The sequence below is a fragment of the Solanum tuberosum genome, unplaced genomic scaffold (genome assembly GCF_000226075.1).
Source record: "Solanum tuberosum cultivar DM 1-3 516 R44 unplaced genomic scaffold, SolTub_3.0 scf00647, whole genome shotgun sequence".
In the NCBI taxonomy this organism is placed as follows: Eukaryota; Viridiplantae; Streptophyta; class Magnoliopsida; order Solanales; family Solanaceae; genus Solanum; species Solanum tuberosum.
The window spans coordinates 14,835-41,353 of record NW_006239575.1 but is presented as its reverse complement, the minus strand read 5'-3'; the positions used below and the strand labels follow the sequence as shown (position 1 = coordinate 41,353).

Here is a 26,519-nt window from a genome sequence, read left to right as displayed (position 1 = left end):
CTCTTTGTATTTTCTTGAATACGTCGACAGTCACGTCTGTCTTTTGAATTTCATAGCTTAGGTGAAGTACTATACTAACTTATTATGCTCCTTAATATTTTTAATTTTTTTAAATAAAAAATATGTAGTTTAAAATAAATAATGTTTTAGTTGATCGTTTATTTGGTGGGATAAAGATAATAATTTTTTAAAAATAAAAGTGGGATTAATTTCTAGCTCAAATTTAATTCGAAATATTAGCTAATTGTGAGGGTATTTTCTTTCACCATTTATAGTAAAATAGTGAAGTACTATCCTATATAGATGATACAGAAGATGAGATAAAATAATCTCATAAAATATTTCATCATGTATGCAAAAAAGACAGTTATTTTCTATTATATTAGTATTTTCTATTATGTTAGATATATTAGATTGGCATTAGTTAGTGATTCCGACTTAGTGAGTCCTTTCTTTCATGATGAATTATTGACATCAGTCCAATATTTAATCTTCATGGACCTAGGAGAAAAGGCGCTTTGCAGGAAGAGGACTAGTGTACCATGAGAGAAGCAAGGATGTCAGCCTTTTTCAAATATACAACATGAATTCTGGCAATGTAGTTGGACTCTTATGTCGATCTGAATAATTTCACTGAGGTAAATCTTTGTTTGCTAGGCAAGAGAATGCAAGTTCCAAATTCTGCCTCGATAGGACATGTATTTATATTACTATGAAATTCATAAATGAAGTAGTCAATGGTACGGTTACCATTGTAGTTGGACAAATCTTGTATGTGTTCCTAAGAAAAGGAATTTGTCCAGTTTTCGGAGTCTCAAAGGGGAGTGAAAATGCATAAGAACTCTTGAATGGAAAAGAGATGTAATTCCTTATATATATATATATATATATATAATATAATTTTTATATAAGAATATGTGTTTAAGTATTATTTGCTAAAATTATCTTTTAAGTATTGACTTATTATATTGATTACAAATTTATTTGTATTAACATAAACAAGAATTGACTCATAATTTTCAAAATCAATTAAGTCAAAATTTGAACTTGCTTGTGTGGAAGGATCTCCAATCGATATTATTTCTTCAAGTTTTTCCTCTTCTCCCGTATCTTATAGTCTTTTGTTATTTATTTGATCTGATCTAATTTAATTTCTTAGGCAAATTAGAGCAGTCGTGACATTTCTCTTCAATGAGTGTCGATCATCTCTGATCAGTTGTCTTTCTTAACTAAATGTGGTCTCAAATGCAAAAGTTGACATAGGAATATTTAACATACTTCTAGCCATGATTTAAAGTACTGGATATTTGTGTTTTGTTGTTTTTTCACCAATTTAGTGTGCTAACATTATTTTGATAGAACTCTAGGTTTGTCTCACATAATAATTAAGCTCGTCTCGATTTACGCTCTTCTATGATGTAACTTATATTCTATTCCAGACAAGTAAATTAGTAACAAAATAGCAGACATATTGTGTGCCTGCTTTTAGAAAGAACGGTATGAGTAGGTATATCATTGTCATGTAAAGTGTGACATAATGATTATATAATATTTGGATGTGATCATTCATATCATTTATTGTCTCAAATATACTAGGTACTTCATAATTTTAAATTTCTAAATAACTACTCCTATATATAATGCGAATCAATTCAGACATAGTGGCAAATTTCATACACATATTTAACATAGCATCAATCAAATAAATAGAGGGGGAAAAAAACATTTTTTTAAAATTTTCAATCATTTCAGTAACACCCTCTTTGTAATATACTTTAAGTTTATATTCACTAACCAATAAACAAAGGTCAGCTTATATAAGTTAAAATATTTTGCAATGTATCAAACAACCAAAAAATGTATCTGAGAGCAATGAAAAATTTAGAAGTTTTGTATTTGGACAAACTTTCGGGATAGAATGTAATTAGCCCCCCTAATTTATGAAATTTCTGCAATTTATACTTACAATAATTTTTTGGGGGCATTCTGGGCCACACTTCAGAAAGTAGTCGTTGGCTCAACGGTCATATTTATGGGGAAAAAATCTTATCGGACCGATTAGGAATGATGGACCACTTATAGGCCGGTCTACTAGGCTAAGAAGGCCATACGGCCCAACAAAGGACCAGACCAGTAACTTAATGGGTCAGTGATCGGTCCGATCAAATTGGTGTCAGACCCTTAATGAATTGACTTATCGAACCGGAATCAGATCAAGCCGATTCAATTGACGAGTTTAATTTATAGAGCACCATTGAAGTGATCATAAAATTGACCACCTAACCACCCAAAGGGAATGACATCCACTTTCTTGTCTTATTAAATTTTGATCGAGAAGTTGTTTCTACAAATGCAAGAAAAAATTTAACGATTAAAAAAGAGTAAAAGCAAATTACTTTGAAGCTTCAAACTCAACACCTTTTATTGAATATTTCTTAATAATATATATAAATTTAGTTTTTATTTTTAAATTTATTATTTTCTAAGTCATATTTTCAGGTTAAATTTATTTTTAAAAGACATATATATTTAGAATTCCATTTAAACAAAAAAATTATTTGGCTACACACAATGCAGTTACGCCCAAAGATTTTTTCAAACATATTTTGGCCAAAACGATACACATCCAGTTGAAACAGATTGTCATTGCATCTAAGGATGAAATAAAATAAATTGTGCCATTAAAATAATTTCATCATTTTCTTATAAAACAAACATAAAGTTTATGTAGAATGGCCAAAACGATACACATCCAGTTGAAACAAATTGTCATTGCATCTAAGGATGAAATAAAATAAATTGTGCCATTAAAATAATTTCATCATTTTCTTATAAAACAAACATAAAGTTTATGTAGAATGGCCAAAACGATACACATCCAGTTGAAACAAATTGTCATTGCATCTAAGGATGAAATAAAATAAATTGTGCCATTAAAATAATTTCATCATTTTCTTATAAAACAAACATAAAGTTTATGTAGAATTAGGGATGGTAATGGGTCGGGCGGCTGCGGGGCAGACGGGTTTAAGGTTGCGCGGGACGGGAGGGATGCGGGGCGGGTTAAAGTTGGATCTTTTTAAAACTAATGCGGGGCGGGTTGCGGGTTGCGGGTATATGCGATTTTATATGGGTTCAAACTTAATTTTAAATTTTTACATGTTATAAGAGTGATAGACATTATTTATTAAGATAGTTTTTTAAAGCTACTAAAATATGCAAGATAGTAAATGAAAATAGTTCAATAAAAAATAATCAATTTCTTACATATTTTTCAATTGACCTCTAAAAAATAAACTTTTAAATCATTATCTATTAAATTAATATAAGAGATAAAGCATAAGTACCCCCTAGACTATGACGGAAATCCAGAGACACACTTAAACTTAACTAGGATCCTATTACCCCCTAAACTAATTTAAAATGGAATAAATACACCACAAACGTTGACATGGCATAGAGAGTGTGCACACTCTCTTGAAGGCAAGTGATGAGTCCATTAATTGGACAGATGTCATTTTTTGACCGGTAACTTTATAATTAGTTAGTACACACATTTATTGATAATAAAGCTTATATATATATTTAATTATTTTTATTTCTTTCTTTGTTAAATATTTATTTTAATTTCTTTTCACTTTAAACTTTTTTTGATTAATTTATTATCTTTTCACTTTTAATTATTTTTTAAAAATCATGTGTATTTTTTTAAAATAAATTTAAAAGTGTCCTTTAATTTTGACGTTTTAATTTTTTATGCTTTATTTGATTTTCTTCACTTATTTTGATATCTGTTCAAAATTAACTTATTTTAAATACAAGACATTTGAAATCAAATCAAAACGAAAGACAAAGAAAATAAAAGAGAAAAAATAATGAATGTAGGTAAAAAAAAAAAAGTTTCAATACAAGGTTAAAAAAAATGTGTATTAACTTAATTTAAATATAAGATAAACAAATAAGAATATTTTTCAAAAAAAATGAAAAAATTAATTTTTAATTAAAAAAAAACAATATTTACATCTGTGGCGGGTGAGTGTGTACAAACACAACCAACTTGGGTGGTTGAAGGTGTCACATCAGCACATAAGGTGCACAAAAATATGAAAAAATGAGTTTAGGGGGTAATAGGATCTTAGTTGCGTTTAAGTGTGTCTCTAGGATTTCGATCATAGTCTAGGGGGGTACTTATGCCTTATCCCTTAATATAACTTGATGAAAAAATAAATTTATTTTTATAAATTTTAGTATAACTTACATAAATCTCATAGTATAAGACCTATAAAATCTTATCCCTACTCTTTTCTAATTTACCAAAAATCCTTAAAGAATCATCCATCCGGATACATAAGATTAATCTGGATACATCACCCATGATACATTACAAATCTGGTCAGTTGCGCTTAATATGGAACCTAAACGTAAAATTAATTTCATTCCCCCAATCACTCTAAACATATTGATATCAATCTATTCAAACTATAACAACTTCAAAGAATTGAAAATTCAAATTTTTATCGCCTCCATCTATCAGAAATCGTAACAGATCCAAAGTATTCAGCCAAAGTGACTGATCCAAAGTATTCAGCCAAAGTGACTGATCCAAGATTTTCATCTCCTCCATCTATCAGAAATCGTAACAGATCCATAGTATTCGACCAAAGTGGTTGATACAAGATTTTCATCTCCTCCATCTATCAGAAATCGTATCAAATCCAAAATATTCTATCAAAGTGGCTTATACAAGATGAATATATCGATTTCGTTAAGACATTCAGAAATTTGTGTAGCAAGGTGAGTCAAGAAGGATACAAAAGTGATGGAATTGTTGTTGAAAAAATGATTTTATTTGTGAATCTTCAAGTTCATCAAAGATCCTTTCAATTGATTCAAGATTGTCGAATATTTTGAGATTCAAAATTCCTCTCCCAGTTCATCGAAGATCCTTTCAATTTTGATTCAAAACTGTTGAAAATTTTGAGATTCAAAATTCTTCTCTTAGTTCATTGAAGATACTTTCATTTTTTATTTAAAATTATCGAATATTTTGAGAAGATACATCATGAATATCTTCGCTAGTCTTGTTACTATGATCGTTAGGGGTTTGAAGAAGTTTTAAGTACTGTAATCCTATTTGATACATTAAAGTAAATGTTGTCCATAAGGTTTTTCTTTTAGATCGATACATTATTGTGTGGTAGTGGTTAAATATCAGATACATGTAGTTACTTCGATATTTTATTTGTGTTTTCGAGATGACTATATCAACTGTGATACATTAGTATTTATGTATCTTGTATAAATTGATAAGTACTGTATTCCTATTAATTAGATTCATTAAATAAGTAAATTTTGCACGTAAAATGTTTGCTTAGAGTTCGACACATTACTGTGTGATAATTATTATATATCAGATACATGTAGTATTAATTTAAATTATTATATCATGACCGAATGTTTAGCATGATACATTACTATTTTTGTAGCTTGTTGTGTTTGTGAAATACTATACATAGATGATACATTATACATGTTTAATTTGTTGTAAACGCATCAAAATGTTCAAGAATGAGGGTATGTATCATATTATATTTATATTTTGTATCTAATATTAAGTATAAGTTATGTGTCTGATTGTGTGTGATTGATACATAAAAATAATTATTTTATGAAATGTATAACTAATCTCTTTAATGTTAACAGGTTGTTGCATCATTTGAGTATCTTTATTCAGTCTATGATTCTGGAAGAAAGTACATTGTTTGCCTTGAAAGATAAATATGCAATTGTGGAAGATTTCAAGTTGATAAGATACATTTTTTTAATATGGAAAAGGGCCAATAATACCCTTGAACTATTCGAAAAGGTTCAAATATACCCCACCCCCCTCCCCCATCCACCTATTGGGTTAAAAATACCCCTCCGTTCATCTTTTTGGTCAATTTTTACCCTTAAAACTAACACCCTTTTATTTTTTAATTATTTTTATTACTATTTATTACGTGGCATCTTCCTATTGGATAAAACTAAATTCCAACCCATTAGATTTTCCTCTACCCACTGACCCATATCCATAGCCCATAACCCAAAACCCAATTTAAAACCCATTAAAAATAAAGGATATATTAACCTCTCTTTCTCCATTAATCCTAATAGCTTCTTGCAGGAATGAAAATTGTGTACCAAAAAAATTTACATGAAAAATAATATACTTCACTTAATATCAATGATCACCCACATGCCCTGCTACATAATTAATCAATTGATAAAAAAAGATTAGCTAACAACTGTATTTGGGCATAATACTATGATAGTTTACTTTCTACCTGCCCACCACGGACCACCAAGAACATCACAACATCTTTTAAAAATTGACAGAGACGTGGATTGTTGATACGTGGTTTTTTAGAAAGAAACATATACATCAAATTAAGTTGCTTGATTCTTTTAACTTGGTCTTGAAATAGCGTCTTCTTTTTTTCACAATCTTCAAAAGCCAGAATAAGTTGTTATTTCTTAGAAGAATTATCATAAAGTCACCTTTGAAACATTATCATTACAGAAAAGTTAGAAAAATACACAAAAATCAATCATAATCAACTTCAAACTTTCACACAACAGTTGAAGTAGCTGAAAATGCTTCTTCTTGTAGTTGATGGGTGGTTCTGAAATAGCTATTGTGAGAAAGAGAGATGTTTTTTTTAAAAGATCTTTTAATTGAGTTTGGGTCATGGGGCTATAGATATGGATCGGGGCGGATGAAGGAAAATTTAATGGGTTAGAATTTAGTTTTATCCAATTAGAAGATATCACGTAACAAATAATAATTAAAAAATAAAAGGGTGTTAGTTTTAAGGGTAAAAATGGACCAAAAAGGTGAATTGAGGGGTATTTTTAACTCAATAGGTGGATGAGGGGTATATAATGTATCATTTTGTAGTTGATAATAATGTATCTGATATAATAAGGTTGTGAAAGAAGGGTTTATGTAAGCTGAAATAAAGTGTATCTATAAATGTATCACAATAAATAAGAATTAAGTTATCAATTAGATACATGAACAAACACAATCCATTAAAGAAATTTGATTATGAAAAACACATGAAAACAGAGGAAATTATTAGACTGTATTAAACTATGGAAAAATTGAAACTAATATTATATGAGACAGTGAGAAGATTAAATAATCTATCTATATATAAAAGGAGAGGAAAAAAATGACACATGTCAGTACCACAATTATTCTTGAATTTTATTATTTTTAGTTATTTTAAATAAATAATAAATTCAAATTCAATAACTTAATTGTCTTTAATTAATTTAAATAATAAATTCCATTTTAAAACAGTTTTTAAAAAAACAGTTTTTTTTAAAGAATTTATTACCTTATTGTTTATTGTATTGCCGATGGAAAAGTGGCAAATAAAAGTGGCTAATAATTCACTAAATTTTAAAATCCTTTTAACCAGACATTATTATTACTAATAATAATAATAATAATAGTAATAATAATAATAATAATAATAATAATAATTGAATTTCAAAAATATATGTAAACTTATAGTAACCACCCTAAAATTTCGATTTTTTAATTACAAACATATTGCTAAAAATAAAAATATAATTCCAATTAAAAAAATAAAAAAAATAAAAATTAAAAACGCACACGTTCACTTGAAATTTACTTTCAGAGCCTAATTTTATGGAACTATCAAGTATTATCCTTTTAAATATCTTAATTTAAAAATTATCTATCTTTATTTATTATGAGAAGTAAAAAGTGCCACATGTCAGCACCACAAAAAAAAATTATTATTAAAAAAAAAATTAAAAACTGATTGTAGGAAAAAAAAATTACCATTAACAAAATGAAAAAACTTATTGTAAAAAAAAAAAAAAGTTAAACGGTGGATTAGTTGAAATGGTGTAGGTTTTTTTCCCTTTCTTTGTAAATTTCTTTTTTATAAATTCTATACATATAATATGTCTTATTTTTATTAATAGAAAGAAAAGACTTCCAATTCAAAAAAAAAAAAAAAAAAGGATATCACGTCCTTTAAAAAAAGAAATCTCAAAATTAGCCACAAAAATATCTAAATAATAACTAACCTTATCCCTAAAAGAATCTCAACTTCCTAACCCACATCTTTGAAGAAAATTATTATTCTTAATAACATCATTCACATCTTTTTAAATCAAAATCTTCATAAACGAATCCAAACATCTATAAAATAAATATTACATTCAAACAAAAACCGTATTACATTCACGTGAGATCATATATAAAAGAAAATGAGGAAAAGTATAGTAGTGTATTGTGTGTATATATATGTCATTTTTCTTAATTGTTTGATATGAAATTGTCTTGTTATAATTGCAGGAGAAGGACCACCATACTCTCCAATGCAACAAAGAAGAAGAAGAAGAAATCGACGATAGATAAATGGAGGAATTCCAAAGAATTTCATATTAATGGATCATGTATGTCAATCACTAATTAAATTTGGTTGGCGTTCCTTAATTATGTTGTTTTCATATTCTTTTAACGATTTTAATAAGTGTTTCATTTTGTAAGAATAAAATCAATATAAATATTATGAGAATGATGATGAATACATATCATCATAATTATCATATTCTTCGTTCACAAATTACATTTTTGTTAATTTATATGCAGAGTAGTATTTCTTAGCGTGATCATTTTGATTATTATTATGATCATTTGACAATTCATTATTCTCCTATTCTGTAGTGCTGAGCTTCACTCTATTACCATGCTACAACACTGTTTCACTATTTTCTCTGAAGCTTCTGGACTACAGGCAAATTTAAACAAAAGTTCCATTTATTTTGGAGGCACTACTCACACAGTGCAAGGCCAGATTATGGGTTGTCTTGGTTTGACATTAGGAACCCTCCTTTCAAATATCTAGGGATTCCACTATCTACCAAGAAACTTAATCTTGTACAATGGATGCCACTTGTTGAGAAGATTACAGCAAAAAATTACCTCATGGACAGCCAAAAAAACTGTCTTATGCAGGAAGAATGCAGCTTGTTCTAATCAGTTCTATTTGGTATTCAAGCCTATTGGGCTCAATTTGTTTATTATTCCTTCTAAGGTGATTAAGCTCATTGATGCGCATTGTAGAAGTTACGTATGGTCGGGCACTAATACTATCACCAAGAAAGCTTTGGTGGCTTGGGAAAGTTTATTCTCCAAAATCAGTAGGTGGCCTCAACTTGATTAATCTTCACTCATGGAATAAGGCTGCTATTGCTAAACATTGTTGGGACCTAGAGCATAAACAGGATAAGCTGTGGATTAAGTGGGTGCACTCTTACTATATTAAAAGAACTCCTTTCCAAGAAGTGATCATTTCCCAACAAGCTTGTTGGATGGTAAAGAAAATTTTGGAGGCTAGACAAGTTTATTCACAGTTTCAGCCCATAGTCTTGCAGAACAAAAGTATGATCAGGCAACTATACTTTCACTTGTTTCGGCCCCAACAGAGAGTTCCATGGAAGTGCTTGATGTTTCAAAACTTTGCCAGGCCAAAGGCAGTCTTCACTATGTGGTTGCAGCTGCAAAACAGACTAAACACCACGGATAGACTCAAAAAATGGGGACTAGATATAGAGCTGAAGTGTGTTTTGTGCCAACTTCATTTTGAATTTAGAGATCATATGTATACAAGTTGTCCTTACAGTCAACAGGTTTGGAGCAAGTTATTACAATGGATTCAATTTGTACAAGCTCCTTACAACAATTGGAGCCAATATGTCTTGGGAATCATTGATGCCGCAAAAGGGAAAACTCCAACTGCCCAAATTTTTAAGTTGGTATATACTGAGTATGTCTATGCGATTTGGATTGAGAGGAACCACAGAATCTTTGAGAAGGATAGCAGAACTTGGGAATCTCTTGCCAGGGAGATTGCTTATATTTGTTGTGTTAGGGCCAGCTAGAAAACTATGCAAGCCATTCATCAGTTTGCATTTTAGATTGCTAGCTTAGTTTTCCTTTGTTCTAGTTGTCTCTGTTTTTTTTTAGAATAGCAAGTTGGGTTTGACTTTGCTATTGGATTTGTAATGGTTACACTATGGTGATTAATATAATCTTGTTGGTTACCAAAAAAAAAAAAATCATTTTGAGTATTATTATGATCATTTAACATTTAATTTACTTGCACAATATTCTCCTCTCTTTTAAATAAATACACATACACATATAGTATGGCTTGTGTGGGTGCATTTATGATTTTGTTTAATTTAATAAATAATTAAATTATCTAATTTTGAAAATAATTTTCTAAAAAGTATAACTTAAAAAACAGAATGTGATATAACTATTTAAAAAAATGAAAATGACAAGTGAAGTTTTTTTTCATAAAAATGTAACAAAAAAATAAATAAGAAAAAGGTAGGAATATTTTTAATTCAATTCTTAAGGATAATTCAATTCTTACTCATAAAATCTTCGATCATAAAGAAAGTCACAATATCTAAAGATCTCATATTATTAGTACAATATTTTTAATTTGTTAGTTGCTTTTTTCCTTATTACTATCATATTATGCAGATTTTTTTGGGTTTAAAAGTATGCAGTATTTTTAGTTTTTGTAGTGCTTGAATTTTGGATGTTATAGCCAATGTTAACAATGACAATAAATTAAATTTAAAAATGTCATAACAGAAAATTAAATAAAAAGGTAAAACAATTCATTAACAAAAAAAAAGAAGAAGAAAACATTAATAATAAAAGAATAGTTAAAGATATGTAGGTAAGACTTTTTAAAATAAAAAGTAGATAAAGATCAGAAAAGAAAAACTAACCTAAAATTTTTCAAAATATGTCATCTGTAATTCATATTGATTTATTCAAATAATTTTTTAGTTCCCCTTTTCATGTATATATAGATTTTTAAAGTTGATGATAAGTATTATTTTATTAGTTGATGATATGTATCTTTTTTAATATTATTTTTTAAATAATATTCAATTATTGATTTTATTTAATAATATCACATTTCATCATTAAAATAATTCTCAGATTTTCAGTTTGATTGTTTTCTTAAAAAAATTATCTCAAATTTTCTTTACGTAATTTGATAAATAGTAAAAATTTGTCAACATTATCATAAAAAAAAAAAAAAAAAAAAACTGATAGAAGAAGACTTAAATATTATCACTATTCCCACTTTTCTCTTTTTCTTTTTCAATCCATAATTTCTTACTCATAAAATCCTCATTCACAATATCTAAAGATCTCATATTATTATTTTAATATTTTTAATTCGTTAGTTGTTATTTTTTTTTTATCATATTATGAGATTTTTTTGTAGTGCTTGAATTTTGGATGTTGGAATTGACGATAAAAATGACAATAAATTAAATTTAAAAATATTATAACAAAATAAAATAAAAAATAAAACAATTAACGAAATGAAGAAGAAGAAAAAGAAAACATTAATAAGGATGGTTAAATATACGTAGGTAATTTTTTTTTAAAAAAAAAAATAGATAAAGATAAGAAGAAAATGAAACTGAACCTAAAATCCGTTATCCACTTACCTAACTATTCTAATCTCTCAAAACTCAATTTACCTACATAATAAGAAAAACAAAAGTACCACGTTTAACATCACATAAAAAAACAAAATTTGAATTTTAAAAAATAAATTTAAATATTTCAAATCTATATTTTATTTTTCAAGATGTCATCAAATGTATTCGAGTTATCATTTTTTTTTATAAAGAATAAATTCAAACTACTCTTTTTATCAGTATTCCAAAAATTATATATTTTAATACATATATGCAAATTTAGGATAAGAAGCATCTCATATTATATTTTTTAATTTCAATTTAACTGCTAACTTTAGGATAAGAAACATTCCTGATTATATTTTTAACTTTTAATATATAGGCTAACTTAGAATAAGAAGTATTCTCTATTATATCTTTTAATAATCGTGTAAACTAAATTGTCATAAAGTAAAATTATTATAGCTTTTTATCCTTTATAAATAAAAAATAATAATTAAAGCTCACGTTGAATTGTACATACAAAATAAAAGACATTTGAACAATTTTATATTAGTTAATGATATGTATCTTTATTAATATTTTTTAAAAATAATATTCAATTATTGATTTTATTTAATAATATCACATTTCATCATCAAAATACTTCTCAAATTTTCAGTTTGATTGTTTTCTTTAAAAAATTATCTCAAATTTTGTTTACGTAATTTGATAAAGAGAAAAAAATTGTCAACATTATCAAAAAAAAAAAAAAAACTGATAGAAGAAGACTTAAAAATTATCACTATTCCCACTTTTCTCTTTCATTACGTATAATTAATTTCTTACTCATAAAATCCTCATTCACAATGAAAGTCACAATATCTAAAGATCTCATATTATTAGTTTAATATTTTTAATTCGTTAGTTATTTTTTTTTATCATATTATGAGATTTTTTTGTAGTGCTTGAATTTTGGATGTTGGAATTGACGATTAAAATGACAATAAATTAAATTTAAAAATATTATAACAAAAAATAAAATAAAACAATTAACGAAATGAAGAAGAAGAAGAAGAAGAAAACATTAATAAGGATGGTTAAATATACGTAGGTAATTTATTTTAATAAAAATAGATAAAGATAAGAAGAAAATGAAACTAAACCTAAAATCCGTTATCCACTTACCTAACTACTCTAATCTCTCAAAACTCAATTTACTCTTTTACCTACATAATAGGAAAAACAAAAGTACCACGTTTAACATCACATACAAAAAACAAAATTTGAATTTAAAAATAAATAAATATATATATATATATAAATATATATTTCAAATCTATATTTTATTTTTAAAGATGTCATCAAACGTATTCGAGTTGTCATTTATTTAAAAGAATAAATTCAAACTACTCTTTATCGGTATTCCAAAAATTATATATTTTAATACATATATGCAAATTTAGGATAAGAAGCATCTCATATTATATTTTTTAATTTCAATTTAACTGCTAACTTTAGAATAAGAAACATTCCCGGTTATATTTTTAACTTTAATATACAGGCTAACTTAGAATAAGAAGTATTCCCTATTATATCTTTTAATAATCGTGTAAACTAAATTGTCATAATGTAAAATTATTATAGCTTTTTATCCTTTATAAATAAAAAATAATAATTAAAGCGAACGTTGAATTGTACATATAAAATAAAAGACATTTGAACAATTTTATAAATAAATGGCGTATCTTACTATACTAGAAATTACATCTGAAAATGGAATAAAATGGATGAGATTCACATTAATAAAAGTTAGGATTTAAATTAGTGAGAACTTATATAGTCAGGCTTAATTTGTGTTGTAATTCTTATTTCTTTAGCAATTTAACATGCTCAGAAGATTTCAATATAATGAATGAGAACTTGCAAAGTGTTACTTTTAGATTTTCATTTTGATCAACTTTATTTTATCATTTCAAAATTTTCATTCTATCATATAAAATCTCTCCACATGTATTTCAATTTAAAGATAATAATTGATATCATTGCTTTCAAATTTCGAATTAAAATTTATTTGAAATGAATTGCCATGTATGTTTTCACGTTATATTCATAATAGCATGTTGGTGGCGTTTATAAAGTCTAAATTTTTTCTAATTAATATTATAAAAATATATTAATTATTTATATAAAATTATTTTAAAATTTTAAAAACTATATCCTAATATTATATACATATACTTTTGTTACTCAATAATAATAATTCATATTAATTATTTTTAAGTTTAAAAATTATTATATTTTAAAATATTTGTGCAACGCGCAGGTATGTATACTAGTAATAATAATATAAGAATCCTAATCGATTTCAATAAATGATTAGTTGTTAGAGTCCATAACCAACTCAAATTATGGAAAATTTATAAATATAATGCTAATTATTATCAAATAATAACTATTACTATTACTTCTTCTTTTTTTCTAATTTACGTTGTAGTGTTCAAATTTGAAAGTTCAATTATTTTATTTAATTATAAATTTTAGAGTATTTTTTAAAATAGGTAAAAGACTCATAAATATCTTCTTCTTTTTTAACTTTTTTGTGTAAAAATATCCTTAACCTACATGAAATAGACTGAGAAAATAACTTAATTATGTGACTAAAAATAGGGAGAGATTTGTGGAGTGAAATAAGGAAGGGATAAACGTTGGTTTTGGAAGCTAGGATTAAATCCAGTGTTTGGGAGTAAAATAAGGGATTTTGGGAAATTTTATAACTGGTAGGGAATAATGAGAATTATGAAGAAAAAAAAAAGGTATGCATTTAGGTAATTTATCCTAAATTTTATTTTTAGTATCAAACTTAACTAAAAAAATAAAATAGAGTAAAAAAATTATGCAAGTGCAGAACCATGCGAAGAAGGTCAATGCAGAGCGGATTGAAAATAAAAAAAATTGTTATGCAAGGCGGTACTGAACAAGACGGATTAAACTCAACCCACTCCGTCCCACACCGTACCGCCCATTGCCATCCTTGCGTAGAAGCATAAGCAAAGAAGTCACTAATTGTTCCTCACATGGGAATGCGATGGACTGCAATAAGTAGGTGACCGACCGGAGATTTTGATTGTATAATGCTTGTTCAAGGACCATAGAAAACGTTTTTCAAATAGGCTTGCTTTTAAAACAATATACTACTTTCCGCTTTAATTTATGTGATATTTTTTGACTTGACACAAAAAAAATTTAAAAAAGAATTTAAAAGAAAAATCAATATATTTTGATCACTTACAAAATAAATTTAAAAAAATAACTTTTTTCAAATCTTTCGTGTATAAAAATAAAAGTTCTTATAAAAATGATATAAAATTAATAAATTGAAATGCGACATGAAAAATCAATCGTCTCATGCCATGCTTGAGCATCTAAACTCGTGTAACTTTTTTGTCAGCTGTTTGGAAGTCAAATATCTAAACTCCAAACGTTGGTACAATAACTTTTAATGTTCTTTATTTTATTGTTTTATATGTTAGTGTCCGTTTGAATTAACTTATTTTTAGGTGTTTTTGATTTTTAAGTATTTCTCCCGTTCATTTATAATTGTCATGCTGCGCTTTTTGAAAGTTAATTTAACTAATTTTTAAAGTTAAATTAAATTACATTAATTCGATATTTTAAACAAAAAAATTGGGATAAGACATAAGTACCCCCCTAGATTATGATTGAAATCTCAGAGACACACCTAAACTTAACTAAGGTCCTATTACCCACCTGAACTCATTTTTTTCCTTTTGTGCTTTTGTGCTGACGTGGCACCTTCAACCACCCAAGTTGGTTGTGTTTGTACACACTTGCCCGTCACGTGTGTAAATATTTTATTTTATTTTTTATAATTAAATAATATATTTTTTTTAAAAGTAAAAAAAATATTTAAAAATTTTAAATTTTTTTTACAAAAATTAAATTTTAATTTTTTTTAAATATTCTTATTTTCTTTATCTTGTATTTAAATTAAGCTAATACACATTTTTTTTTACCTACATTCGTTGTTTTTCTCTTTTATTTTTTGATTGATTTCTATTTTCTTTGTCTTTCGTTTTGATTTGATTTCAAATTTAATTCCAAATGTCTTGTATTTAAAATAAGCTAATTTTGAACGGATATCAAATAAGTGAAGAAAATCAAATAAAACATTAAAATTAAAGGACACTTTAAATTATTATTGTTAAAAAATACACATAATTTTTTAAAAATATTTGAAAGTGAAAAGATAATAAATTAATTAAAAAAAAGTTTAAAGTGAAAAGAAATTAAAATAAATATTTTACAAAGTAAGAAATAAAAATAATTGAATATATACTATAAGTTTTAAAATAATAAAAATGTGTACTAATTTATTATAAAGTTACCAATAAAAAAATGACATGTGTCCAATTTGTGCACTCATCACTTGCCTTCAACAGAGTGTGCACACTCTCTATGCAGTCAGCGTTTATGGTGTATTTATTCCATTTTAAATTAGTTTAGGGGGGTAATAGGACCCTAGTAAAGTTTAGGGGTGTCTCTGGGATTTTGGTTATAGACCAGGGGGGTACTTCTACCTTATCCAAAAAAAAAATTAGATATATTAAAAAACTATACGAAAAGTACTATAAATTGCAATTTTTGCATATCAATATGAGAAAAAAAATACATCGTAAAATATTAGTCAAAATTCTTATAGTTTTACTCTAAAAAAGGAAACCATGACAATTAAAAATGAACGGAGGGAGTAGTTTTTTTTTTAGTTTTGGAGGTGTTTAAAAGGGTTATAAAGTGTTGTTAATATCCATTTTTAGGCCAATTTTTTCTAAAATAAGTCAAAAGTACGATAGTGTCTACTTATAAATTTTAACTTTTGACTTATAAATTACTCTTTATAAGTCTATCCAAACAAGCCCTAAATATGATCAACCGTCCACTTGCTTTATGTCACAAGAAAGATCATTAATCGTATGTTAAAAGAGAACAAAATAAATTATACATGTATAGACGCACTTACCTTATAAACCTTTCTCCATTAATATTAAAAAACTAGATAATTTAAGGCCCGTGATACGGGTCCAATATAATTTCACATATTTTGTTGGAAAAATTACATAAATTCACAACTTAAGATATTATAATTCTCTCTCGGATACATCCTTATTTCCTCTCGGGTACATCTATTCCCTCTCGGATACATACCTATCCCCTCTCGAATACATCCCTCCCCTGAAGTAATATGTCATTTGCAATGTATTGGACAACCAATGAATGTATTCGAGAGCAATGAAAAATTTGAGATTTTTGTAATTGAGGAAACTTCCCAGATATGATGTAATTAGCCTCCAAATATATGAGATTTCTGTACTTTATACTATTTTTTCTTTAGTAAACAACTTCAATATATTAATTTATAATCTATTTCAAATGTTCATACAACATAAATGTGTCGTTTACAACCTAAATTGAGAAAAGTTGTATTCTAAACAATTCTATGCAGCAAGGAAATAGAGAATTGCGTTAGATTATGAGTTAAAACATTTCGTGTTAGAGGAATATATAAAATGTTGATCACTTTGAAAAAGTTCACCATAAATGTGTCGTTTACAACCTAAATTGAGAAAGTTGTATTCTAAACAATTCTATGCAGCAAGGAAATAGAGAATTGCGTTAGATTATGAGTTAAAACATTTCGTGTTAGAGGAATATATAAAATGTTGATCACTTTGAAAAAGTTCACCGATCTTCATATATATTCGCAAGTGGTATCTATTTTCCACAATGTTATTATCTTCATTTTGTAATATTTGCACCATAAACTTTGCATCTGATAAAATATTAATCATTGATCAACCAATTCATAAAGATCGATTTAAAGTCTTTCAAATCTCTATTGCTTCAACTTAAGTATATTGTGTTTGTAGTTGGCTTTGTCAATACATTTTGTGATACATTTTATTACTGTCTTCGATAAATAGAAATACTTAAAAAATAATTTCTAACTTCACAACAATAAAAACAATCATGAAAGCAACTTTATCTTTTTCTAACTTCACAACAATAAATCTTGGTCCGTAAGCACAATCAAGTTATTAACATTAATCCTTGCTATTGATAACTAAGATGCAGATAATATCTTTTTAAGAAACATATGTTGACGGTTAAAATAAATATTTCTATTTATAAATTCTTATAATATAATAATCTCAATTTTGTACTAGCTAGTTAGTAGATGGTAAAATAATTTCAATACATTGATATATAAAAAAAATCAAGTTTATTTTGAAGTGATAAATTATTTAATCCACTCTTTACAAGAAATTAATCATCAAATTGAAATTCAACATTGAAGTTGAAATTTTTATGATAAAAAGTTAATTTTGTAATAATAAATTAATGAAGGAGGTCTAGAAACAAACGTAAACACCACGATTGGTGACCAAGTCACCTGTGTGGAACTCATGAAGTCTCTTACCAAAGACTTTATAATGCGTGTTTAGTACGATAGACTTTTTTTTTTGCAAATTGATCGTACATTATTCACCCTAAAATTATAGGTCCAATAATAGTTGTTCACTATTGACTTGACCCATTCCTTAAAAAATAATATATAGTAGGGGGTAATATTACGATATTATCTTTTGACTTTATTAAATTTAATATTTTGAGATATGTGTTAGATGATAAATAGGGAGTATTTAATAGCAAGAGTAAAATAGACACAAAAGATAAATTATATAAGTATTGATTTTTTAAATTAGACAAGTATTATTGAACAATGTAACTATTTTTAATATAGTGAATAACTATTATTGGACGAGGAAATATCTTTTACGTGCATATATTAAACATCCTTCACACAATATTCGACTTTGCACTGATTTTTAGGTTGGGGTATATCATTTTTCTTTTACTAATTAATGTACTCAAACACTTGGACATGATTATCAATTCTTTATACTTCAAAATGTTGCCAAAATATAATTTGATTTTGCTAACTTTATCATAAATCATTCAGTAATAGATGTTTTTCCAAAATATATTGTTTGCTTACCAAAAATATTTTCTTAACCCAAAATATAAAATATATTTTTTTGAAAAAACATTTGTTTATTAGGATGTTGAAGTTGTTTCGAGGAAAGTATGGTTGCGAATAAAATAATCAACATTGGCGTCCAACGACTCCCACCTAAATCATCACATTATTCTTTTCTTCTAAAGTCATCCTTCCCTCTTTCTATAAATATTTACTTACAATACATTAATTTTGAAGAAATAAAAAACACAAAACCAAAACATGGCAAAGCTAAACTCAATTTTATTGTATTGCTCTATTGCTATTGTCATATTATCATCAATTCCATTAGCTCATTGCAATATTGCACAAGGCCCTAAAGCAGTTGAAAATTGGTTCCAAAAACTTTCACATGCAAAACCAAAAATAACCAAACTTCATTTCTATTTTCACGATATAGTTGCTGGTAAAAACCCAACAGCAATACCAATTGCCCAGGCTAATTCTACGTCTCATTCGCCTACGGCGTTTGGCTTGCTAGCGATATTAGACGATCGATTGACAACGGGACCAGAAATTAATTCAACGACTATTGGTCGAGCTCAAGGAATTGTTGGTGCAGCTTCTCTTGAGGAATTTAGTTTGTTGATGAGTTTGAATTTTGTGTTTACTCATGGGAAATATAATGGTAGTACACTTAGTCTACTTGGACGTAACCCTATTTTGAATGAATATCGAGAGATGCCAATTGTTGGTGGTTCGGGTGTTTTCCGGCTAGCTCGTGGTGTTGCAACCGCTAAAACACATACTTTAAGTAAGAATGGAGATGCTATTGTTGAGTATAATGTTGTAGTTTTGCATTATTGAGTTAAAGATTATATGTTGGGACGGCCGAATTGCTAATTTTATTTTGATTTCTTTTTTTTTCTCATATGTACGCTCTTTTTTCGTTTTCCCATTCTAATGTTCGTGTAATTTGATAGCAACGTTACTTTTTTTTGTCAAGTCAATCGGTTAGTAATGTCACTTTTTTTTTTATAATTGACAATAACAACTTTAAAATTCATCTTTTATCATTAATAAAATGATCTACCATCACACAAATGTCTAAAGTTTATTTCAGATTACAAATTCTGAATGAGTCACTTTTGAATTGTGTTATTTAACGTAATGACAGTTAATAACATTTGAATATCTGAATGAGTCATCTTTTGAATTGTATATTATGGAAGTTGTTCCCGACAACAACGAGAATATTTCACCATTATTTGACATGAAAAAGTTTGGTAACCATTCTGGATCATTTGGATACCTGATGGTAAACATCTTTGTCCAAGATTTTTTAACCCCATAGTCTTTCATAACCCAAGCACCTATATGAGTTGTCTTGTAATCGCTAAAGACAGAAAAATCACTTCTCAACTTTCGCACACGCAATTCAACCTCTCCTTCTCCAAATAATATTTACCAACTAAACCCTTAAACTCAATTAAACGGATATTTTTAAACCCCTCATATCATGTGTGTAGTTCACTCACCCTTGAATAGATGACACACTAAAAGAAAAGTGTGAATTACATGGGATTTTCCTGGGAATTAATATGAAAATTCGTAGGAAACTTATTTTCCTACAAATTTTCATACTAAACCCCAGGAAAATCCTCATGTAATTCACACTTTTCTTGCAATGACATGTTAAATCTATGTAATATAATATAAATTAATAACATGTCATAATTATCTTCATTATCTATTTTTTTTTTAAATTAAAATTTTATTAAATAAAATATAAAATAATAAATTTTAAATTTATTAAGCAAAATTTGGGACTCCACACCTCCTCTCCTTATTTCAACCATGTAACATCCAAAATCCACGGGCGAAAATCGTCGCCGCCACCGCTCTTCTTGCCGGCGAGACCAGGAGCGGACCTACAGAGGGTCAAGTGGGTTCATATGAACCCACTTCGTTGAAAAATAACATCGTGTATATATATATATATATATATATATATATTTGATCTGTTTTTTAAATTTTATATGTATATATTAACTTTTGAACCCATTAACACAAGTGTGACCCTTGGCAGAGTGGTGAAAATGGTTCAATTTTCTCAGCCAGCCCAAGTTTGAATCTCTGTTGCCACATTTTAGTTTTATTTTTTATAGGTTGAACCCACTTGGTGAAAATCTTGGGTCCGCCACTGGGCGAGACCTGTACCCGTCTCCATCTTTGTTGCAAACCTCACTATTTTCCTTTCCTCTTTCTCTAACCTCCACAAAATCAGTAACCCTAAGCCGACACATCACCGGCGACCCCTGCGAACCACCAGGGTCCGCCTCTCCTCTCCATCCTCTCCGTCGTACCAATAAACCCCCTTGCCGCCTCCCTCTTGGTGAAAAAGGATTAACGTCACCTCTCTCTCTTACTCCACTTCGAATCAGTAGACTCCGACGAGCACCACCATAAAATCAACGTCGTTTTCTCCCTACAGTGATAACAATTTGAAATCTGATGACAAGGAGGTGTCAATGTCCTGCTAAAGGTGATAATAATGTGGAGAAGAAAGAAAAAGGGATTGGGGCACGGATGGAGATGGAGGCGAAAAGTAGGTAGTGTTGAAGGAAGAAGAGTTTTTTCAAATTTATTTATTTATTTAATTTATTATTTTATCTTTTAGTTTTTTTTTAGTTATCATTTTATTTTTTAGTATTTTTAAAATTTAAATATGAAGTTGACTTGGCTTCACATGGGTGTAGTCACACTCTCTGCCAACTCAGTCATCTTAATGTCACATAATTCTGGTCAATAGTTAAAGGGGTTTGACATATCATATTTTATTGAGTTTAAGGATTTACTTGGTAAAATGTTAAGTAAAAGAGTTCATAATACAAACTCGAACAAGTATAAGGGTCCACCAAATCATTTCGCTTTTTATTAAATTATCTAAGTCGTCATCAAATTGACATTCAACATTGAAGTTGAAATTTTTATGATAAAAATAATAATTTTGTAATAGAGTAATAAATTAATCAAGGAGGTCTAGAAACAAACCTAAACACCACGAGGTACAGGTGGTGACCTGTGTGGACTGTGGTCTGAGGAACTCATGAAGTCTCTTACCAAAGACTTTATAATGCGTGTTTAGTACGATAGATTGTTTTTGCAAATTGATTGTACTGCCAAAGTCTCCGGAAAAATAGTGAAGGTTGTGTGGCCAGTTGAACATTATTCACCGAAAAATTATACATATTACTAGATATGTTGAAAATTATATAAGTTAACTATATATATTAAGTCTTAAATATTCTTCGCACGATATTCGATTTTGCACTGATTTTCAGGTGGGGGTGTCATTTTTCTTTTATTAATGTACTCAAAACACTTGGACATGATTATGATCAATTCTTTATACTTCAAAATGTTGTCAAAATATAATTTGATTTTCCTAACTTTATCATTCTGTAATAGATGTTTTTCCGAATTAGTATATTGTTTGCTTACCAACCAATTATTATCAAAAAATATTTTCTTAACCCAAAATATAAACTTTTTTTTAAAAAAAAAAACATTTGTTTATTAGGATGTTGAAGTAGGTTTCAAGGAAAGTATGGTTGCGAATAAAATAATCAACATTGGCGTCCAACGACTCCCGCCTAAATCATCACATTATTCTTTTCTTCTAAAGTCATCCTTCCCTCTTTCTATAAATATTTACTTACAATACATTAATTTTGGAGAAATCAAAAACACAAAACCAAAACATGGCAAAGCTAAACTCAATTTTATTGTATTGCTCTATTGCTATTCATATTATCATCAATTCCATTAGCTCATTGCAATATTGCACAAAGTCCTAAAGCTGTTGAAAATTGGTTCCAAAAACTCACTCAAAGTAGTTACAAGATATAGCAATATTATCAACTTTCAAAATAACTAAAGTCATAGCTGAAACGGATTTCATAAGCAATAACTAAAGAATATGAATTTAAAACTAAAAGTCATAGCTAAAACAAATTCCATAATTTCGAAAAAATTATACACTAATTAAATTAAAGTAGAACAAAAGAAATAATTTTTTTTGAAATATTTTTTCGAAACACGTTGAAGCATGCACATCTTCTTGAATTTAAAACTAAAATTCATACCTAAAATGGATTCCATAATTTTGAAAAAATTATACACTAATTAAATTAAAGTAGAACAAAATAAATAAATTTTTAAGTTTTTTTTAAAAAAACACGCTGAAGCAGGCACGTCGACTGAGACGAAACTAAAATTCATAACTAAAACGGATTCCATAATTTCGAAAAAATTATACACTAATTAAATTAAAGTAGAATAAAAGAAATAAATTTTTAAGTTTTAAAAAAAAAAAAACATGTTAGCCGGCATGTCGTCGGAGACATATGCCTACTTCAGCACAACCTGTCTCTTAACACTAATTAAATTAAAGTAGAACAAAAGAAATAGATTTTTAAGTTTTTTTTTTCAAAAAGACGCTGAAGTAGGCATGTCTACAGAGACGAAACTAAAATTCATAGCTAAAACAAATTTCATAATTTCAAAAAAATTATACACTATTAAATTAAAGTAGAACAAAAGAAATAAATTTTTAAGTTTTTTTTAAAAAACATGCTGAAGCAGGCAGTCGACGGAGACGTGCCTGCTTCAACCTAAACTGTCTCTTATGTAATAAGAGAATATACTATTAATTTACTTAAATTTTCTAGAAATCAAGTTTTAGGTAATGAAATATTAGAGGAAAATATAAAATGATTAAAGTGTTAAATAAAATGAACTAATTAAGAGTTAAAAGCAAATATAATTAGTTTTGAGGACAAAAAACAAAAGAAATATTTCAAAATATTTTAAATTTTTATATATAAAAATTATTTTGTAAATCAAATGAGATCTTATAATAATGTGTCAAGATTACAAGTATTTTGACCAACTATATTTAGTAAAAGTAAAAATGCACCTCTTGTTCTACTCACACACTCTATATACATAAATGTATTCATACTATTGTATACAAGTAAATAAAAATTGAGAAAATGGGGAAAACAAGGCTAGTTCTATTATTTTGCTTCATAGTTATTTTAGCCATACCAATGGCTCAATGTGTTGAATTAGGACCCAAAGCTGTTGAGGAATGGTTCGAGAAGCTTCCTCATGCAAAGCAAAAGCTAACTAAATTTCATTTATATTATCATGATGTAGTTAGCGGGAAAAATCCAACTGCAATTACAATAGCTCAGCCTAATACGACTGCTAAACCCCCAATTTATTTTGGTTTAGTTGATATGATAGAAGATAAACTAACAGTTGGACCCGACCCCAACTCGCCAATAGTGGGTCGAGCCCAAGGGTTTTATGGTTCAGCTGATCAAAATGAATTTAGCCTTCTTATGACTCTTAACTTTGTGTTTACAAGTGGAGAGTATAATGGTAGTACGTTCAGTATGCTTGGTCGGAACCCTTTATTTCACCAATATTGTGAAATGCCTATCATTGGTGGTTCTGGAGTTTTTCGATTGGCTCAAGGAATTGCGACTGCGAATACTTGTTGGTTCAATACGACTAGTGGAGATGCTGTGGTTGAGTATCATATTATGCTACTGTATTACGAATAGTAATTAATTTAATTGAATGGTCGTTGCTAATTGTTGGTGGTCATTTGTAATATGTATTTCCTATATATAGTTTATCTATATTGTTGGAAGGATAAAGACATGTTTTGACTTTTTGATCATTGAAATAAGACCTTTGACCATGTTTTGGAAGTTATAAGGATATTTCTATTGATTAAAAATGTTTGATGAAATCTTTTGCCCTTATTACAAGATTTTGCTTTCGATAAAATTATTTTTTAATCATTTTTCTTTAAGTATGATACTATTATTCTAATAATATTAAGTATTGACTATAACTAATATAAGTTTTGTATAGTCACGCAATAAGCTTCTGTAATATACTAACATAAAGTAAGATTTGATCTATACACAATATAATTTTTTAACGAAGAAATAATGTTTGGGTGACCACTATGAAACTATCGTAGCTTTTCCCAGCAAAAGGTTACAATTCAATAGAATTTAGTAGCTTTAGTTTAAATTTTATATTTGCACTACAAATATTAAATTTATAATTTAGCTATTACCATTTATATTGCTATTTTAGAATTTAGAACCTAGAATGTTTAAATGCCTATATATATATTTGTGATAGAGAAATATTAATGTATCAGATTATTTTTATGATCTGCATTAAGATAATATAAAGAATGACTATATTTGATACAAGGTGAGTTGTCTTTGTGGTGGACAAGATGAGAATAACGAGGTTGAGATAGTTTGGATATATGAAGAGGAGATACACAAAGTCTCTAGCGAGAAGGTGTGAGAAAGATAGATAATATTAAATATATTGAGGAGAGATGATTAGATAGGATAAAGGCTGATTTGTTGATGGATAGGGCGGACTCTATAGGTCATGGCGTAGAATATCGTTGAGCTATCTAGCCAAATAATTGAAACCTCGCAGGCTAGGAATTATATATTTTATGGTGATTTGTGTGAATTATTAAGTTTTTTGTCAATATATGTAAATATTGTAGTCTGAAATAGAATTTTATAACTTATCACGACTTCTACATCTTTTTCATTCAACTTTAAAATAGTTTGAAATTGAATTTGATGTAGTGTGAAATGGGATTTAGTACATGTGTTCGTTGTAGTTTGAAGGATTGTTGCTGGAACATGCAGATTAGTGTAATGCATATTAATTATTTAGAGTTTACAGACAATACATATATACCTGAGCTGTATAGGATATATATCTTTTCACGTACAAGGATTGTGGTGGAGTGATAAGTACTTTATCTAATCAAAAGTTTCGTATTCGAGTCTCCTTGAGTATGGAATAGCCTTTGTTAGAAAGTGCGGACTCTATTGTTTACTAGCTAGCTTACATATAACATCTCTGAGATCAAATAAGAAATTCACTTATTTTCGAAGAAAATATTTTCTTTTCGTACCAATCACATGCACCCTAACAACTTATATATTCTACTAGTCTGAATGTAAAGGAACTAAATATTTTTAATTTCTTAACAACCAACTCCCCACTCACACACCACATATAAATACTAATACTCATATCTTTATATCTACAAGTCTACAACTAATTGGACTCTTTCTCAAATAGTTAAGACTTGGAAAAATTAAGAGATGGGAAAAACAAGGTTAGTTTTATTGTTTTTCTTCATAGTTGCTATGGCCATGCCAATGGCTCAAGGTGTTGAATTAGGACCCAAAGCTGTTGAAAAATGGTTCAAGAAACTTCCTCATGCAAAGCAAAAGGTAACTAAATTTCATTTCTATTTTCATGACATAACTAGTGGGAAAAATCCAACTGCGGTCCAAATAGCCCAGGCAAACATGACTACCTTTGGGTTTGTTGCAATGGCGGACGACCCACTGACGGTTGGACCAGAGCCCAACTCGACTATAGTGGGTCGAGCCCAAGGGATTTATGGTGCAGCTGATCAAAATGAGTCTGGCCTTCTCATGAACCTCAACTTTGTGTTTACTACTGGCAAGCAGGGGCGGACCTAGGTAGAGCCCAGGGGGTTCACCCGAACCCCCTCGTCAAAAAATTACACTGTATATATAACGTTAAATTCTGATTTTATGTGTATATATATTAAAATGAACCCCCTGAGAACAAAGGACAGACTTGGCTCAATGGATAAGTGGTTCATGTAGTGCCCCTATGTCATGGGTTCAAGTCCCAATGGCAACATTTTTTCCCTTTTTTAATATTAGCTTTGGAAAATGGAACTTTTGGGCTTAGACCTTCTTCTTCTTTTTCATTATTTTTTCCTTTTATTCCATTTCTTCTTTTTAATTTATTTTTGTTTAAATTTATTAGACACATTCTTTTTATTTTT

General features: G+C 28.1%; 2 protein-coding genes and 2 pseudogenes across 2 annotated transcripts; all 4 read left to right on the top strand.

Moving 5' to 3' along the window:
• Positions 1-9,229: 9,229 nt before the first annotated feature.
• On the top strand, positions 9,230-10,072 carry LOC102598485 (uncharacterized). The gene has a single exon (XM_006366554.2). It carries the CDS (start codon positions 9,400-9,402, stop codon positions 9,967-9,969), a length of 570 nt encoding a protein of 189 aa, XP_006366616.1. The 5' UTR covers positions 9,230-9,399; the 3' UTR covers positions 9,970-10,072.
• Positions 10,073-18,825: 8,753 nt separating this feature from the next.
• LOC102595527 (dirigent protein 22-like) lies at positions 18,826-19,570 on the top strand. Its single transcript, XM_006366547.2, has one exon. It carries the CDS (start codon positions 18,848-18,850, stop codon positions 19,430-19,432), a length of 585 nt encoding a protein of 194 aa, XP_006366609.1. The 5' UTR covers positions 18,826-18,847; the 3' UTR covers positions 19,433-19,570.
• A 2,707-nt stretch (positions 19,571-22,277) lies between these two features.
• Positions 22,278-24,201, top strand: LOC102598151 (dirigent protein 22-like; annotated as a pseudogene).
• A 1,641-nt stretch (positions 24,202-25,842) lies between these two features.
• LOC102597843 (dirigent protein 22-like) overlaps positions 25,843-26,519 on the top strand; it is a 1,687-nt pseudogene continuing 1,010 nt past the window's right edge.

Bases quoted from the DNA above. Each gene is read 5' to 3' on its own strand.
- LOC102598485 (XM_006366554.2), top strand. From the start codon at position 9,400: ATGGTAAAGAAAATTTTGGAGGCTAGACAAGTTTATTCACAGTTTCAG.
- LOC102595527 (XM_006366547.2), top strand. From the start codon at position 18,848: ATGGCAAAGCTAAACTCAATTTTATTGTATTGCTCTATTGCTATTGTC.